General features: G+C 31.0%; 1 protein-coding gene and 1 long non-coding RNA gene across 3 annotated transcripts; both read right to left on the reverse strand.

Moving 5' to 3' along the window:
• Positions 1 to 9625: 9625 nt before the first annotated feature.
• LOC109013479 (heavy metal-associated isoprenylated plant protein 16-like) lies at positions 9626 to 10728 on the reverse strand. The gene is made up of 3 exons (XM_018995578.2): positions 10564 to 10728; positions 10357 to 10465; positions 9626 to 10227 (listed from the first exon to the last, which is right to left on the reverse strand). The coding sequence occupies exons 1-3, from the start codon at positions 10567 to 10569 to the stop codon at positions 9974 to 9976; spliced, it is 369 nt and encodes a 122-aa protein (XP_018851123.1). The 5' UTR covers positions 10570 to 10728; the 3' UTR covers positions 9626 to 9973.
• A 5111-nt stretch (positions 10729 to 15839) lies between these two features.
• LOC109013481 lies at positions 15840 to 18415 on the reverse strand. 2 transcript variants are annotated; one of them, XR_004801275.1, is made up of 3 exons: positions 18254 to 18415; positions 18045 to 18153; positions 15840 to 15865 (listed from the first exon to the last, which is right to left on the reverse strand). It is a non-coding gene; the product is annotated as an uncharacterized LOC109013481 (long non-coding RNA). The 2 variants fall into 2 exon arrangements; XR_004801274.1 differs by lacking the exon at positions 15840 to 15865 and adding an exon at positions 16146 to 16661.
• Between the last annotated feature and the right edge of the window lie 1941 nt (positions 18416 to 20356).

The following is a 20356-nucleotide window of genomic DNA, read 5'->3' on the forward strand; positions in this document are numbered from 1 at the left end:
ACTCAATTCTCAAATCATTAAATTCATCTCAATTCAAGATTTCTTTATACGTAAGATCTATAACTTTTTTTAATTCAACACATTTTTACACACGGAATCTATAATCTTTTTGAACTTTTCATAAATATATCTAAATTCATCTTAATATTCAAACACACATAAACTCATCTTAGATAGATCCCACAAAACTTATTACAACATCTCCACTAACTACTATTCATAAAGAATTAAAGTCATCTCAACTCAGCTCAACATCCGAAGAAGACCTAAAATTTATTTTGTTTTGTCTTGGTGATTGTCATCCAAATAGGACCTAATTTCGTATTAATTATTTATTTAAATATTATATAATAAAAAAAATATTCTTAATTTCATATTTATTATTCTTCTTTTTGTCTATTTTATTTTTGTCATATTTTACAGCCAGTCATCTGTTAATTTTTAATCTAATAAAATATATTTTATGCTGAGTTTCATAATTTATAATATGCACTTCTATGATAATTTTATATTTAATAATATAACCATTATATCGTTTATTCTAATTAAATTATTGTCTTTACTTATATTTTCAATGATCATTTTATGATAATATCTAAATTTTAGAGTATAATAGAAAAGTCAAATGTGGTATGATATCCAGATCTCCGTCTTTATATCCCTTCTAAATAAAATTATGATATTATAATTTCTATCTAATTATAGATAAATATTACATTAACGTGTGTATTTTATAATTATAATATTTAATGTTGAAATTTCAAACTTCTCTAGTTGAGGGGATTCTTCTCCTTTCAAAGTTTAAATTTCTATCTAATTAGTTGAATAAGGTTTTTTTTTTTTAAATAAACCTCATTGTATTCAATTTCAAGTTGTAACTGAATTAGTATACATTTCGTCTATCCTTAACTGATTAGTAATACACTCAGGGCCCTCCTCCATCCAATACAAATCGTTCACCCCATGTACTGCCCCTTTTGCAAGTTGATGAACAACCTCATTACCTTCTCTATGAGTAAACCTAATCTCCCATTCTGGATAGACTCTCAGTTTCTGCTACAGATCTTCCACCAGATGACTCAAACTTGAATCATTCATCTCTCCCATCTTCACAGCTTCGATCACACCCTTTGCATCCTCTTCAATTATAACCTCTCTCACTCCCAACTCTTCACATAGGGCCTCCCACATGGCAAAACACTCAGCCCCAAAGGCATCATAGTTAACTTCTCTTATAATAGAAGTTGCAGCAAACACCTCACCCTTTCCATCTCTTATAATCCCCCCAATACCCATCATTTTAGAAGACACATTGATGGCTGCATCAAAATTTGCCTTTAATTTCAGGTCACCATAGTTGAATAAGGTTGAGTTCCCTTTTTCTTCCCTTGATTTTGACTTAGGCCTGGTTAAGTTCTTCCCTTTCTATTAGCTTGATGTGTGTGCCTCTATCCTAGCAGCAATTAGTCTCTTGGTAGCAGCATATTTGAATATGGAAATGCTTGTAAGAGCATTAGCATTGGTGTGTAACTAAATATTTAGGTAAATTTTGAATAAAATGTCACCTATTGTTTTTTGCCTATCCATAATAATTTATATCCCATATTGAATTAGCCATATCACAAGCTATAATAATAAAATACGATAACTTTAAAAAAGATTTTATTAACACATTAATGTATATCTTTTATATATTTTTTACCTAGTTTTTTATTTTACTTTTCATAATTTCTAATAATCTACACATCAAAATATATAAAACCTATCAAGAGAACATAGAAGAGAGTTTGACAGTGAGGGAAAGACATGACAGAGAAAATAACATAAATTAATCAATTGGAATGTGAATAATGATCATACATATTTGGTTATAAACGATAGCATTTAAGGCAAACCATTTGACTCTTTCAATACAGACAATTTTAAGGTATTATTAACCAAATTTTAGATTGCAAAGGCATTTGGCTAAGCCAATGACAATGTTTTAAGAGACTCGGTTGCTTTTCCCTCTAGTTGAGGAGATTCCCATCCTTCATTGTCTTTTAGTTGCTTACAGTCATTAGCTTTCCCGAAATTATGTACGTACAACATCACATATTATTGGTTCAGTAACAAATAAATGTAAAGAATTTATTTGTCTTATACATAAGATTAATTTCTTATCGTCTCCACGGGCAAGAAATTAAGCATAATATAATTCAGTTGAACGAAATAATAATAAGAAATTAAATGGCCTTGCTACAACAGAAGTTATATTTGTTGATTTCATGTGTTACCGCAACTCAAGAGTTGGATGGTTTTATGATGCCTAATCCAATCAATGTAGTCCAACTTATAGTCACACTAGTTCAATTAAGGGTTGCACTAGCATTGGCTTACTGGCATTTGGCTAAGCCAATGCCAATACTCTAAAGAGATCAAAGGACAATTGCCCGAAGCCAAACTATCACACGACACTATGTTAAAAGAGGTGCTGACCCTACAGTAAATATGAACAGCAAACAACGTGCATTGAATGCCACAACATGTAAACATTACAACATGGTTGTTTCTTGCACTAATCACAATGGAATTTTCTAGCAAAAATAGATGCTATCAACAATTTTTTCGAATAACTTTGATAAAGAAATATGATAGTTATAAGTAAACTTTTAGGTTACAAATGACCATACTGGGAGGGGTAGTTCCCACTTGGCCCATCCTGATTGGGCCTGAGCCCAACACTGGGTCCCATTCTAGCCTAAGTCTCACTATTCCAAGGCCTCAGAGTCGCCAAAAGGTTCAAGCCCTCAAGATCGTATTAGCAAAAGAAAGATTTGTGACGTGGGAAACCACACAGTGGGGACAAATGGGACTTGATGACTCAGATATCTCCTCTTACACCTAGCGTTAAGGGGTTACGCCAGTAGATAAATGGAAGATGCAGATGACCATCCATTCTCTAATAGAGGGGAACAGAAGTGACTATGCCGTTCACCTACCATCGGAACTCGCCCTGGGAGCCAAGCCTCATTAAAAGTGCCATTTAGTTCCGTATTGAATACTCTGCCTCAAAACACCACGTCGCATTAAATATCCAAACTAATACAAATGCATGTGGGACGACTTAACCCTGACATAAGGAACAAAATGTCCCCTAGGGACTTCGCATAAAAACCCAATCCTAAGTACTAATAAGTCTCTTTGGACTCAATTATTCTAAGGCTAATACAAAAAATACGCAAGACTAACTTAGACAGCAAAGGTTCCTCGAGTCCACCCTCTTCTTTGTATTCACTGGTAAAGATCATGGCTCGAGTTGTTAGAGCCTTGTTTAGGCGTATAAAACATGGCGTTAACACAATTTGCCCATAAATACTCTTAAAACACACGGTTATATCTTCTAATATTAACTCATTTGTATTGTAATTTAAATATATGATTCATTTTTCATTGGGCTTAATCAATTTTAATCTTATTTCCTTGCATATAAACATTGGTGGCTTCAAAGGGTGGCTTCCACAATCCGAAACCATACTAACAATGTGTTTTAAGTTCATGGGGTTTTATATGAACAATACTCTATTTATTATGAGTAATAATACATACAATTATAAAGTGCACAAGCTTTGTGTACTTATTTTTAAAAAGTGAGTAAATATGACACACACATGAAAAAATTAATTTTTTAATAATAAGCTCCAATATTTTTCAAAAGAAGTGTACTACGCATGCATAACCTATGATTGTATATCGCATTATTCTTTTGTTGCTAGAGTTTCATATATTGGAAGAAGTCGGGCGTTGAGGTCTAATCATCATCCAATCATCCATTTTTTAAGGAAATTTTATACCAAAATTCAAATAATATATAAATAACATTTCTACTGAATTTCTAATTATCCACTGTTCACATTATAATGAATCAAATTATTTATTACATGAAATGACATGAAAATATTTATAGTTTTCAAATGTAAGTCTAACCTGAGAAATTATTTCAAAACCATGATTTTAAAATTGTTAACCAAATATCAAAAATTATTGTCCAGAACAACTTTTGATTATAAAGAAACATTGTACTTTATTTCAAAAATATTTTCAGACGCAAAGATATTCTGACTTTTAGTTGAAAGAAAAAATATTATTAGAGCATCCACATCTCCTTTCCTATAAATTTTCCTAAATTTTATCCTAAACTCAATCTTTCAAAAATCACCTACATCCCATTTTCCTATAATTTTTGGGTAATAATAGTTTTGAAAATATTACGGTTTTAAAATTAATAAAATGTTTAATAAGAATTTGTCATTTCTAGCGGTATTTTATTTTACAACCAAGAGAATGTTTACATCCATAATATTGTCTCAATTCTATTTACAAGTATTGAAACTATCCATACACCGACCGCAAAAGTTCTGTACATGTGCCCATAATATTTCTTAGAAATTTTCAAAATAAATTCTCAAATCAATTAACCTCGATAGTGAAATTGCTATAATGAAACTGGTTTTATCTAGTTTTCTCGTGCGCCTCTCTAAAACAATTTATAGTCGATGTCGAATAATTTGGATCTCCATTGATGCTTGTATCTTTCGGAATTTGGTTTTTAACCGGTTTATTATAATTTTGCCATATGCTAGTATTTTTGGGGTCATACCAATAGAAAAAAACCTGCAATGATGCCCAGCCTGCAAAATTGACTGATACATATTAGCAAACAAGACTACCAACAAATGACGTACCCCATAGTTTTGGCAACCGAAAAATCGGTGCCCCTCGTCGTCCGTATGGGCATTTCTTCGATATGTTTTAATTCCACAATAACATATTAGGAATTCATTTTGACGAAAATTTACAGAATGTGAGATATTGCTAGTGCTACTACGTGATTCACTCATTGGGTAGTGTTGTCTTTTCTTTTGGTTCAAGCTTGTGGATTCAAACACATTAGAAGCTTAAAAGCAATGAGGACAATATATTGCAAACCGGCTCAGGAAATGGATTGTGACATATAGGAAGTGTTAATTTTCTTAATGGTTGCAACACAATCGGTTGCCAGTATTCATTGACCATCCGAGTTACCCTATCAATGAGTATGTTCTAATTCTCCTTTGTCCCCACCGAACTTTGTCATTATCACAGCCGAAGGGTATACAATTAACTTCCAACAACACAATCCAACCAACAATCGAGATGTATGAGAAATAAATAAACATGCTAAATGGATGAAAAACAGTAACATATAGTGATACTACACAACATGCTAAGTGGAAATGAACAACACGGTAAATAGATTAAAAAAAAACAAAAACAAATGATAATGATAGAAAACAGTGGCTAAAACAATAATAGGAAATGATACAAAACAATTAGAGAAATATTTCTTGACAAGGACACTTGGAAAGGAAAAACTGTTGGTATGTTAAAACAACTTGTTTCATACAGTATGTTTAATACATGTTAAAACAGAGTATTAATAAAGAACAAATAGCATGTATGCTAAATAAATAAGAGCAGCCAAGTCCGCTTCAAAGGCTCATATTCTCTAAAATAGAATAAAACATGTTAAAACAGAATCACATTCATGTTAATATAGTTTGTTAACATAATACTAATAAATAAACAAACAACATGCATGCCAAATGAATAAGAGCAGCCTCATCCGCTCTCCTAAAGAACGACATTATTTAAATTTACGGCATGGCATGTTAACCTCAACATCAGTCAAGCATTTAAATTTTTTCCCATTGGACTTATAATGGTTTGTTTTTTTATTTACAGCATGCATAAGATAGAAGCCCAAGCTTGAATGGTTGCAAAACCTTCAACCTCGATTGTCTTTGTGGAAACTATCAAAATAAAAGGTGGTCATTCGTGTTAGGATTACACTGTCATATCGATCGAGCCCCATTGACAACACTCCTGCTTTTACACTTCGAATAATAATTAGAACGATCATCACAACCTCACACTATACATGCAGCCCCAACAATAGCCCTAAATCAATACCAGAAGTTACAAAGAACAAATATAGAACATTTATGGCAGGGTGAATGAAATAGGTGTAGAAGAGAATTAGGTAAGCCATCAACACAAAACAGGTGTAGAACAACAGAATGGAAAAAATCAACACAGCTAAAATTACAGAGGCACGAGAAAAAAGAGTGGCTAAACTCGAACTCAGAATAAGGACTAGGTATCCCATTTAATAATTCAACATATAGTGGCAAAAAATCACAGCACGGTTTTAAATAACAGTGGCTGAACTCGAACTCAAATAACATAAAACAACAGAATCACCAAAATTGTCAACAATTCTTGAAATTATAGAGGCACATGAGGAGGTTTCCATCCCTTAGAGAATCAACACATGTATCTCATTCAATTCACAGAACATTTGAATCATAGTGACTCAACAAAGATTACATAGGTTTGAATCTAATCCAACCAACATAGAGTGGCAGTGCCTTAACATCAAAGCATCACAACATAGAGGCTAAAACAGAAACACTAGAATTACAATAGCAACTGGCGCATAAAACCAACAAGAGCCATATCTCAGGAAGCAGAAAAAATACAAAATCTCATAGGCACAAAATCTCACAGATTTACAGCATGAAAGCATCACAACATCACAACATAGAGGCTATAACATAAGAAAAACTTTATGTACAATCATTTTTGCATACTTCTAGCTAGGGCTGTAAATAAACCAGTCTATTCGATAGCCCGCTCAGTACTCGCTTGATTAAACTTGACTTGTGAAAAAAAAAAAACTTGTTCGTAAAAGCAGATACTCGCTCAATTTGTAAACGACATATACCCAACAAAACTCGACTCAACTCGACTAAGGCTTGTTAAGGCCCGCTCGTTAGCTCGACTCGATTAAAATTCATTCATATATTGATAAATATATACATACACTTATATATACATATATATATGTATTAACTAATAATATAAGCATACAACTTTTATAATTAAATATATCATATGTAATTTAATTACTTATGTCTATATAGTAAATATACTTCATAGGTATATTTTATAATTTGTATAATAATTAGTCGATAAAATTTAATAATTTCATATACTTGTACGTGAGAACCATATATGAAATAGATATATGTTATCATATTAAGTGTAAGTATTAATAATATGTGTAGGCATATAATATATTGTTATTTTGGATAAATATCAACTAGTTAGATATTAATTATATATAAATTTTTTAAAATTTAATAATTCAATAGAAGTTATACTTGTTAGTTGTATAAATTCAATATTATATCTTTTTCTTAATTTATTAATTATTAAATCTTATTCAAAAAATTAAAAAATAAATAATTCGAGCTCAAGCTCGGGCTCGACTCGACTCGACTCGAACTTGTTTGTAAGACGAGCTCGAGTTAAGAGTTTAATTTATCGAGTGGAGCTTGAACAAATAAAAAAAAAAACATCTCGAATTCAAGTATTTTGAGTCAAGCCGAACTCAGCAAGCCAAAGACCAGCTCGGCTTGGCTCGATTATAGCCCTACTTCTCGCACACGTGTTTGCCTGAGTCACTTTAATGAAATGCGGCGTGTTGAGTTTTTTCTTCTTCTTACGCTGCAAAGAGGCGTTTTGAGCGAGATAAATGAAAATGTGAGCGGGAGAGGACTGCATTTTAAACAACCAGTACAACATTTCATTAATAAAAATTCTAAAACACATTGTTTCACCACAAAGAATTTTCATGCCCCAAATCAAACTTGATTTCCCGGCTTGTTTGGAAATAGATCTCATCTTAAAATTCTCATTTTATCTCATTCCTAAACATAATTTAAATACAAACATATTCAAACTAATCATTACGACTTTTCCAAACATTCAAATAAAAAATAAAATTTTTTTAACTTTTTCAAATCTCTAAACAAAAATAATATTATAAAACTATTTTTTAACAATATTTTAACTTTATAATATTTTTTATTCAACGTTCTTTCTATTTCATTTTTCAAAACTTAAAAAATATTCAACTCAAACTATATCATTGTTATTCACAAACTATCTTACTACAATTTAAAAAATTATAATCTCATCTCACTTCCTAATCAAGCCCTAAGTCCCTTCCCCGGGAGACACCACAAATGGTCTACTTCCCTTTCCCTGTCGCCACCTGCCGAAACCGAGGTCGTCGCCCTCCATCGGCCTCATCCCCGTGAGGTCTCCTCATCAAATAGCCTCATCCACCTGATGAAACCGAGGTCCTTTTCCCTGATACTACATTTCGATGTCGGCTGTTACCATGACTGGTATTTATGATCCTATAACTTTCATCCTCTCATTTCCAATTAGCTCCACGTTGATTTGGAATGACAAAGAGAAGCCCTAATTATTAACAGTTGGTACGTTTGCTTTTCTTTTCTATATTTTATAGGAACACAAGGTCAGAATCTTGCACATCTTGCCGATAAAGTTTAAAGAGAATGAATTCAGGAGACTTGTGGGTTCTAACATGCAGTAGTGATACGGTTGATACTCAAATTATGTTAAAGGAGGGATATGTTGCGCTTCAATCTTTACGTAAAGAACCTACCTAAGGATATCCTAGATGCTCTGTTCTAATGTACTATGGGTACTTGTTTTAATCTGAAAGGCAAATAATGTTGTACATAAAGAAAAAGAAAGCTATTGACCACCACCTGTAAAGTGTCTGGTAAGATTTTTATGCAGAAAATTTTATTTTATCTATTTTTTATTATTTTTTATATGGGGAAATCTCTCTAAAGTAGTCTTTTGGATCTATCCCTACTGAGTAAACTTTAATTTTGTGCACCGTATCTTAAAAAAATTTTATATACAGAACTGGTTAAATCTCTAATTTTTCATTAAGAGGTGCGGTCCCAAATAATTGTTTACACTTATTAAATGTTGAACCTTGGATCTTGAAATGATTGATATCTCAAAACTAAGGACTTCATCCCTTGAGCCAACTCCTTAGGGTTAGAAAGTTTTATTTCAACTTGATATAAAAGACCCAATTATTAATTTAGAAATTGCAGTACTTCTTTCATCATGTGGATTTTTTTTTTTCAATATCACATAAGCGGATGGTGCTGTCTCTAGTGATTTCTGGCGTTATACTGATCATTTGCATCGCAAACATGTTCTTACCTAATCTCACTTTTTGTTGAATGGTTGCATGGTCAAATGATCTTTGTAAGTAGAGCCCCATTTCATCACACAACAAGCAGGAACCAGCTTGATATAACGTGAGAGGCATGCAACCACGTACGTACGAGAGACTAATGGTAGTGCTTTAAGATATAGAAAGGCGCCGATCCTTCCTGGAAAAACTAACCACGAGATCAGATATTCATGGAGATCGGTTTATTAGATTTAAATATAATATGATTCAATCTTGGATATTATTTTCATTTCCCTATCAATCAAATTAATGAGAAGCATCCCTACACTTGCATTTAGAACTTGCAGGCTTTCTGATGATCGATTTAACAATTAAAGCTTCAAGCAGTCCACCATGTTACCAATACTAGATACTTAATGATCTAACGTTTTAAATTTTGGAGAGAAGTAATTACTGTGAACAAAACTTCTGGCATAATATTTATGATGGTATTCTTTCACACATGTTTCCAACTACAGTCTACAAGCCCAACTTTTGACAATATCACAACAAGGATACATAGTGTTTATTCAACCTGAAAGTGGTTTATAAATTATACATGGACTCTTGCTTGTCCTTCATAGCCCAGTTAATCTTCTTGTTGTTTCCAGTGCCAAGGTCAATCATGTTTTGGAAGAAGAACATCATGAATGTGGATGGGTCCTACATGAGCTCTTACGTCCATTTCGTTGAAATCAGGCACCTCGGTCATGTCCACAAGATAGATTACAGCTAAGTTCTTAATTAATTGTCTCAGCAACAAATACTCATGCACTTATAATATTGAAATTTATCCACTATTAGCTCATATCACTATTGAGATCAGTAATATGTAATTCCTGACGGCGTATAGAAAGGATATGAGGAGTAGGAAGGTATATAATTATAAGGCCACGCCTTATATTCTACTTTCGGTTCTTCTTTCTTTTCTTCTTTCTTGTCTTCTGCTACAGTAATTATTTCTGCAAATCCCACTTTCTTCCTGAGTAATTTTGTAAGTTTTATTGTATCAATCATTTCTCCTTTTACTTCTATTTGGTTCTTTTCGTCTCCTTTTAAAGATGCCGACACCACCCCTGAATATATACGTACACCCATCAAAAAAAGATCGAAATTAATATACATATATATATATATATTGTAATTTTCAGTATTAATAAAATTATAATATCTTATCGACCCAATTAAATGTTGTATTTCGTTACCTGAAATGCCGACTGCAATCTTCAAGGCTTTGGAACGGACTTTTTGTCCATCCAGCTCACCAAAAAAGGACTTGTGGCCATCCATCTCCACCTTGATCACCACCGTTTGCTGCAAAAAAAAAAAAACCAAATCAACTTAATTTCAACCAGCAAAAAACTATACAGTACTGAATTTGTTTGCTATGAATGATGAATCGATTCCGATACCTTCATGATTGTGGTGGTTTTTCAGCTAAGATTGATGATGAGTATTGCGAATAGGACTGGCGGCCAGAAGCCTGATCACTTTCTTTTAGGATCAGAGAAAGGTACTGATAAAGGTGAAGTTAGCTTGGAAGGGGAGAGATATAGTATTTCTTGTTGTTTTGAGGTACTCGGCTGTTTGAGATATGCTGCCATTTATAGGTCTCTTTCTCTTCGGAGACTTGACATGTCCAACAGTCTTTACTTTGCCTGCATACTTTTTTGCGTTTTCTACGATGATTCCCTCGCGTTTACTCGGAGCTGCTGATCTGGTCAACAATCAACATCAAATGTCATCCCCGCCAACGGAGAAGAAGACTACTTCCACGTGACTATTATACAAAAGTAGCTTTATTTAACAAAAAAAAGTGGCTTTATTTAGACGAATAATAAATTAATGTTAATTTTTTATTTTTTTATTTTATTATTTTTAGTCACTAACCCAGTATATATTATTTTATGAATCGATCTTTAAATAAAAATTTATTTAAAATAAAATATATTTTTTCTGTTAACATATTATATGAATTTGTATAAATTTATAAATTTATTTTATAAAATCTCTTTATAGATGTAGCATTTCTGTTAGAGTTCGTTTAAATAATAATAATATTTCAAAATATCTTTTAATAGTTTATAAATAATAATAAAATAATTTGAATTAAAGATGTTTTATTAAGTTTTGATAAATGAAATAATAAAAATTAAATAAAAGTATTATAAAGTTAAATTTTTATTTAAATATAATTTTTTTTTAAATTTGAAAATATTGTTTTATTTTTTATATTTTGTTTGAATGTTTAAAAAAATTATAATGATTAGATAAAAATATTAAATATTTAAAATTATAAAATTTTTTATATTAAAATGATATTTGAAAATAAAATATTTAAAAACATCTAAAAAATAGTATAGAAGTGACGGCCAAAGCTGGCAATGTTGAAAAGGAAAGACAGACAGAAATTAATGGTTGGTACTAACAATTTGAAGGTTCTCATTGCTTTCAGGCCTCCCTCCTTCAGACTAGTCGTTTGAGGTGGTCGGATTATTAAATGGTTTTCAAAAAGACCTTCATGAATCTTTTGGCCACATTAGGAGAAATCAACACACATGGAGTCCGTTTACTCCATTTACTTTCAAGAGTCTTGCTATGTATCGTGTAGCGTGATGAATTCTTTCGAGTAGGTTAAATATTTTAAAAAAAATTATATATATTTTTTATATCTTTAAATATTTAAAAATAATTACTTAATCATTAAATAAAAAAAATTTTCAAAAGAATTCGTCAAACATATATATTCTAGGTGACTTCAGCTTTTTCCCTTTCCTAAGAAAAAAACTTCAAATCTGAATTTCACTTTTACACCTACTAATAAAATGTAACACGTAGTAGACTTAATTGAAGTTACGGTAGAATCAAATCTATTCTATCTTCCCTCTTCTCCTGTTTCTCTTCTTTCTTCTTTCTGAAACTCTCCCTCGAACCATCTATGTCTACTTCAATAGAGGCCATCTTCGTATTACATCTTCTTCTTCAGATTTAATCTTCGTCTCCTTCAATATTTACACCCTTAACCAAAAAAAAACATCCAAACTGTATCTTAAAACTTATCATAGAATCACATATTAATTTCAGTCGCTCTCTATCTGCTCACTGCAAACTCTCTCTCCCTCTCTCTCTCTCTGCTTTCTCTCTCCTAATTCTCAGCAATCTCACTCTTAAAAAATTGTTTAGGATTTTAATAAAAGCTCAAGATCAGGTTGATTTACAACTTTTTATTTAGGAGAGAGATATTATTGAAGAGTAAAGAAATAGATAAATATTAAGCTCTTTGTCAAATGTCGCTTGAGGAGAGAGAGAACTTGAGAGAGAGAGGGAGAGCTTGAGAGCGATGGAGATGGGCTCAAATAATTTTTTCCGATCTGCTGCAGCTGTGTTCACAATAACAAAATTAATCAAGTGACGTGGTTGTATTTCATTGGAGTTGTAAATCTCAAATTTACACCCATCCGCTCCGAAGTGCCTCCCTTCTCCTAATTTTAAACCATCACGTCGATCGGCAGGAACATTACACGAAGTCTGAAGATAAAATTATGTTTAGATGTTGAAGTAAGTTGAGTTGAGTCTGGTAACCAAACTCAAAGCGACCTAACACTAACTACTTGGCACGAACAGTAAGGCAAGTTGCAACCTCTACTTTTTCCGGAACGAAGAATGTGATTGGTCAACAAAAAATAAGAACCTTGAGGATTAAAGAATTTATCTCCTCTTCTTGATACATGAACGCGTTGATGCTCAGTTTCTGACTTAATAATAATTTGTCGAGAAATATTTTGGATCACGAATTAGAGATTTAAAAAATATCTTAAATGAGATTTTTTTTTTTTTATATTACTGATTGATTAAAAAAATATTTTTTAATGATATTATAAATTTTTTATTTTTTTAAATATTTATAATGATTAAAAAAAGAAAAAAAAATTATTCTTTTCAAAACAATTTTTGGGTCTCAATTCGGAATCCGTAACAGGACTCTAATTTGCCACACCCTTTTCTCTGAAGTTGATGCCTGATGGTCAAAGTTTTATGCAAATAATTTTAATAATAGATTTTATTTTTTTTTAAATAATTATATAATGTTTATATATTTTATAATTACATGTAACATTACTCAGTACCAAAAGGGGGTTACCTTTACATGCAATAGCATTAGCCGGATTGATTGTCTCATTGGTCAAAATTGGCCTAATATTATACATTTTACGTTTTATCTATTCGACTCGAAACCAAATTTCATATTAATTAATTATTTAAATATTCTATAATAAAAAAATATTATTAATTTCATATTTATTATTCTTCTTTTATTTTTTTTATTTTTTTCATATTTTTCAATTCTACATGTCATATGTTAATTTTTAATCAAATAAAATATATTTTACGTCAAGTTTTATAATTTATAACATGCACTTCTTCGATAATTTTATATTTAATAACATAACGATTATATCATTTATTTTAATTAAATTATTATCTTTACTTATATTTTTAATGATCATTTAATGATAATATCTAAAAGAGTAATTTTATATATAATCGTGAAGTGCGTAAACGTCGCGTAATCACTTTAAAAAAAAGTAAGATTCATATTAAAAAATTAATTTTTTTATATAGATCCCATATTTTATTTACTTTTTTCAAAATGATTATACGACGGTTGTACAATTTACGATTGTAAATTTATTTTCTCTATCTAAAATTTAAAGTATAATAAAAATTTCAAATGTGGTATGATATCCAAATCCTTGTCTTTATATACCTTCTAATTAAAATTATGATTGTAAGGGGATTTCTCTCCCCCCACCCCCCTAGAAGACCCAAGCCTAACAACTAAGGGAATTAGAATCGAAGACTCAGTCCAGAACGAACAAAATCTTCAATCTGACTCATGGATAGGCTCTTTTGGACGTAACCCGTATGAGGGAGCATGCTGCAGGGGATGCAACTCATTAATCTAGAAACCCCTTAAGTAGTGTCCAACTCTTGAGTGCTCACTCGTGTAGTAGGCGTAATGTACGGGGAACCCTCGATCATCTGACATGAATGGTATCAACAAACCACCAAGAATACTAGTTGGGAGAGGGAAATCAGAAAATGGTGCCGCATTAATGATACCACTACCCAAACTATACGACGTATTAATGACGCGGTCGCAGAGTCATGCCGCATTAAAGAACTTTGATAAAGGAAACAGTATAAATGACAGACTCCATGGGGCAGACACGATCTGTCCCCCCAAATTTATGGTATAAATAGCAAATATTAGATACGAGAAAATCTCAATCACATATTGGAAGAAGTCAGGCGTTGAGGTCTAATCATCATCCAATCATTCATTTTTTGAAGAAATTATATACTAAAATTCAAATAATATATAAATAACATTTCTAATGAATTTCTAATTATCCACTGTTCACATTAGAATGAATCAAATTATTTATTATATGAAATAGCATGAAAATATTTATAGTTTTCAAATGTAAGTCTAATGTGAGAAATTATTTCAAAACCATGATTTTAAAATTGTTAACTAAATATAACAAGTTATTTTCCAGAACAACTTTTGATTATTTAGTCAAAAATAAAAAAGAAGCATAGTACTTTATTTCAAAAATATTTTCAGACACAAAGATATTCTAACTTTTAGTCGAAAGAAAAAATATTAATAGACCATCCACATCCCCTTTCCTATAAAGTTTCTTGATTTTATTCTAAATTTTACTCAGTCTTTTAAAAATCTCATACATCCTATTTTCCTATCATTTTTGGGTAATAATAATTTTGAAATTATTATAGTTTTAAAATTAATAAAATTTTTAATAAGAATTTGTCATTTCCATTGGTATTTTATTTGCAATGGTATTTTATTTTACAACCAAGAAAATGTTTACATCTATAATATTATCTCAATTCTATTTACAAATATTGAAATTGCCCATACACTAGCCCCAAAAGTTCAGTACATTTGCTCATAATATTGCTCGGAAATTCTCAAAATAAATTTCCAAAATAATTAAACACAACAGCGAAATTGCTATAATAAAACTGGTTTTATCTAGTTTTCTTGTGTGCCTCTTTGAAACAATTTATAGTCGATGTCGAGTAGTTTGGATCTCCATTGATACTTGTATCTTTCAAAGTTCAATTTTTAATCGGTTAGTTATATTTTTGCCATATGCTGGTATTTTCGGGTCATACCTACAGAAAAACTCGCAAGGATGCCTAGATTGCAAAATTGACCGATACATATATTAGCAAATAAGACCACCAACAAATGATGTACCTCATAGTTTTGGCAACCGAAAGCCGGCGCCCCTCATCCTTCGTATAGATAGTTCTTCGACATGTTTTAATACCACAATAACATATTGAATATTCATTTTGATGAAAGTTTACTGAGCGTGAGATATTGTTAATGCTACTACGTGACTCACTCATTGGATAGTTTTGTCTTTTCTTTTTGTTCAAGTTTGTGGATTCAAACATATTAGAAGCTCAAAAGAAATGGGGACAAGATATTGCAAACCGATTCAGGAAATGGATTGTGACATATAGAAAGTGACAATTTTCTTAATGGCCGCAACAATTGCTTGCCAGTATTCATTGATCATCAAAGTTACCCTGCCAATGAGTATGTGCTAGTTCTCCTTTATCCCCACCAACTTTGTCATCATTACAGCCAATGGGTATACAATTAACTTCCAACTAACAATCAGGATGTATGTGGAATAAATGATCGTGCTAAATGAATGAAAAACAGTAACATATAATGATACTACACAACTTGCTAAGTGGAAATGAATAACATGGTAAATGGATAAAAAATAGCAAGCGATAATGATAGAAAACAATAGGCTAAAACAACAATAGGAAATTATACGAAATAATTAGAGAAATATTTATTGACGAGGACACTTAGAAAGGAAAAATTGTTGGTCTGTTAAAACAACATGTTTCATACAATATATTTAATACACCATGTTAAAACAGAGTATTAATAAAAAAACAAATAGCATGCATGCTAAATGAATAAGACGCTTCCCTAAAGGCCCATATTCTCCAAAATAGAATAATACATGTTAAAACAAAATTACATTCATGTTAATACAGCTTGTTAAAACAAAATACTAATAAATAAATAAACAACATGCATGCCAAATGAATAAGAGCAACCTCATCCGCTCCTCTAAAGATCAACATTATTTAAATTTGCAACATGTTAACCTCAAATATCAGCCAAGTATTTAAATTTGCAGCCATGTAATCCCTGACGGCACATAAAATGGAAAGGAGTAGGAAGGTATATAATTACAAGGCCACGCCTTGTATTCTACTTTCGATTCTTCTTTCTTCTCCTCTTTTTTGTCTTCGACCACAGTAATTATTTCTGCAAATCCCACTTTCTTCCTGAGTAATTTTGTAAGTTTCATTGTATCATTCATTTATCTTTTTACTTCTATTTGGTTCTTTTTGTCTCCTTTTAAAGATGCCGCCACCACCCCTGAACATCACATACACACACACACATATATATATACTAGTGGTGATAAACGTGCAAAGCACGTTTGCCACATCTATCAAATTAAAGAAAAAAATAAAATATAACTTTGAATATTAAAATATTCTAATGTATAAAAATAAAATTATTATTTATTTATGTTCATCATTTATTATGAAATTTAAATTATATTAAAAATTCAAATTAATTAGATAATTTTTTTTCTTAAAAATGTACAGTAAAATTTTATTATTTATTTAATGATAAAAAATTAGTATTTTAATTATCTATTTTATGTTAGTTTAAATCAATATTTAAACTTCTATCGTTAGATTAAATCTGAAAATTAAAGATGAAGAGTTGTAATTTAAAACCTATAAACCAATATTTTTCCCCACCTTTCATTTCTCTCTCTCTTTCATTCCCCCCATACAATTGTGGTATTACGTCGCACATTGACATTCACACAGACGAACCTAAAAAGAAACAAAAAAACAAAACAAACGTGGAAAAAAAAAAAAAACCTCTTTACTGTTCATAACAGTAATGAACAGTATAGGAATATGCGAAAAAAAAAACCACACAGCTTATTTACTGTTCATTACTGTTGATTAACAGTAATAGGATAGCCTCTTTTAAGATATCGACAAATATATATATAGATATATAAATTGAAGTTAATTTTAAGTGTATGATAGAATATTTATATTTTAATTATCTATTTTATGTTAGTTTAAATCAATATTTAAACTTCTACCGTTAGATTAAATCTGAAGATTAAAAATGATATATCACTTTTAGTATTACTCTATAAAAGTCTAAATAACTTAAATAAAAATCTAAAAAATACTTATCACACAAATTTGATCCAATCAATTCAATTATATATACTTGCTTTTACAAATTCTAATATAATCACTAAAAATTCAAGAATTATAAATAACAATTACATAACAATCCGACTATAAAGCAAGCATTTGACAGAAGTAATAATTTATTTTACTCTTTAGATGAATACAGAAAAAAGTCTATTTAAAGAGAAAGAGATAATATAAACACTTGCGGAAAAAAATATGCGAAAAAAGAAAAAAAAAAAAACTTTACACTGTTTATTATTGTTGATGAACGATAATGAAGGTAATATAAACAATTGTAAAAAAAAAAAAAACTTTACACTGTTCATTACTGTTGATGAACAGTAACATCAACAGTAATAAACAGTACATACATAGCCACTTTTAAGTATAGGCGCAAGGCGCAGATATATGTACACCCATAAAAAAAAGGATCGAAATTGAAAATATATATATATATATATATTGTAATTTTCAGTATTAATAAAATTATAATATCTTATCGACCCAATTAAATGTTGTATTTCGTTACCTGAAATGCCGACTGCAATCTTCAAGGCTTTGGAACGGACTTTTTGTCCATCCAGCTCACCAAAAAAGGACTTGTGGCCATCCATCTCCACCTTGATCACCACCGTTTGCTGCCAAAAAAAGCCAAATCAACTTAATTTCAACCAGCAAAAAACTATACACGAGTGGTGAATTTGTTTGCTATGAATTATGATGAATCGATTCCGATACCTTCATGATTGTGATGGTTTTTCAGCTAAGATTGATGATGAGTATTGAGTATAGGACTGGCCAGAAGACTGATCACGTTCTTTTAGGATCAGAGAAAGGTACTGATAAAGGTGAAGTTAGCTTGGAAGGGGAGAGATATAGTATTTCTTGTTGTTTTGAGGTACTCGGCTGTTTGAGATATGCTGCCAAAATTTCAAAGTTTAGTATATGGTAAATTCAATGCAGTGATTTTAATGAGAAATTCATCAAATTTTAGAAATGTTACTCATTTGATGGTACTTTAATTTTAGGAAACCAGCTAGAGAAGGGAAGGAGACTTTATCACTTTGCAGACGACACCGTTTAATAATCTTAAAGGCGACGTCGGGTTGGCTGGAGTAAAACGGTGCAGCTTGCTCTTTTGCCAAACGGAGTAGATTTTACTTATGTTTAAGATGTAGTTCTTTTATTTCATACGATGTAGTTTTACTCTACGTTAAAGACTATAGTAGCGCAGGGCTAGTTGGTAATTTTCGTTTGGAGGTTGTTAAAACCCACGCCAGAAGGGGGTTTAGCATTCTGGAACCTTGAAGGACTCGTTTGATTTCCATTACAATTCATTCTATTCAAATTGCGGAGATAATGACACCAAATTTCACACAAATTGCAACTAGCAAGTCTCCAACACGAAAAATAAAAGAAAAAAAAAAACTTTTCCAAATCGAGTGTTGCTACACAATCTTCACCACAATCCACATTTCATATTTTTTTAAACTTTTTAAAATTTTAATTTTTTTTTAATTTTTTTTGAGTTTATTCTTTTTAAATTATTTCAAATTTTCTATTTATTATTCATATAATAAATATTTGATAAAAGAAAAAAAAATAAAAAATAAAAATAATGTAGAGTGTGGAGTGTTAGGAGATTGTGAAAATTTATTCTTCCAAATCATTCTCAAAGTCAGAGTTTGGAGAATCGAAGTGCTAGGTGGCGGAAGAGGACAACCAATCTTCAGGATCTGAAAGAGAGACGAATGTACCTCTTAGAGTAGGCGGAGGAACAAGAGAACCAAAAAAGAATGCGAAAATGAGGAGCTGCAAAAATAGGATCTAAGTTAGAGGAACTCCAAAATGGGATCTGAGACCTGTCTTCGTCTTTTTCATCTTGTTTTTTTTTAATATAAAATAAGTTACGCCACTTCAACAGAGTGTGCAAAGAATACACGAAATTGACTACATATAACGGAATTGAAAACATAAACATCATAATCACAAAATCTTAGAGCCACAATGAGAGCCAAGAGTCAAGCACCACATAAAATACACAGTAGAAAAGATTATCCAATTGCTCACCAAATGCATTTTCCCTCAATGTGATTTCAAAATTTATAGGAAAATATCATATTCGTAAAACCCTAGAGAAGCTCATAGATAGAGAGATGAAAAATTCGAAATCCAACCGTACAACATTGGCTAGGGTTTTCAATTTGCATCTCACAAAGATCAAATCAATACATATCGCAAAAAAGCCCCAAGCTCAGAGCCGTATATTTATCTTAGAGGAAAGACATGATAGAATTTGAGAGAGATTTCAAGCGTCTCAGGGTATTGTGTGAGAGAGAAGGGCAGAAACTTGCCAAATGTGCCAATTGGAGGGACTGCTGTCGATGGTGGCAAATGGTGTGAGAGAGGGCCAATACAAACGACGAACAATAGAGAGAGTTTCATGGGGAACCAACAAGAACCAGATAGAAAAAACACAAGATGTAGATATATAATGAATCTCTATATTTGGAGAAGGAAAATACTACTCTTACCATTTGTTTTTACCGTTAGTTTTTACCATTGTCATTTTTATTTATTTATTATTATTATTTACTTAATGATTAAATAAATATTTTTTAATAATATTATAAATATTTTATTTTTTAAAAATATTTAAATGTGTTAAAAATATATATATATAAAAAAAAAATTCAAAATTACTAACGGGAGCCCCAACGAGAGCTCCTCGTGGTGAGAGTAGCATCACTCTTTGGAGAATCATTGTATAAATATTAAATGAAATTTCTAATTTAGGGATACAGAAACTGGTTAGGGAAGACTAGTTTCTCTAAAATATTT

The sequence above is a fragment of the Juglans regia genome, chromosome 4 (genome assembly GCF_001411555.2).
Source record: "Juglans regia cultivar Chandler chromosome 4, Walnut 2.0, whole genome shotgun sequence".
NCBI classification, from domain to species: Eukaryota; Viridiplantae; Streptophyta; class Magnoliopsida; order Fagales; family Juglandaceae; genus Juglans; species Juglans regia.

Bases quoted from the DNA above. Each gene is read 5' to 3' on its own strand.
- LOC109013479 (XM_018995578.2), bottom strand. The intron at 10,228-10,356 runs GTAACGAAATAC...GTATATATTCAG, and splicing joins GATTGCAGTCGGCATTTCAG to GGGTGGTGTCGGCATCTTTA.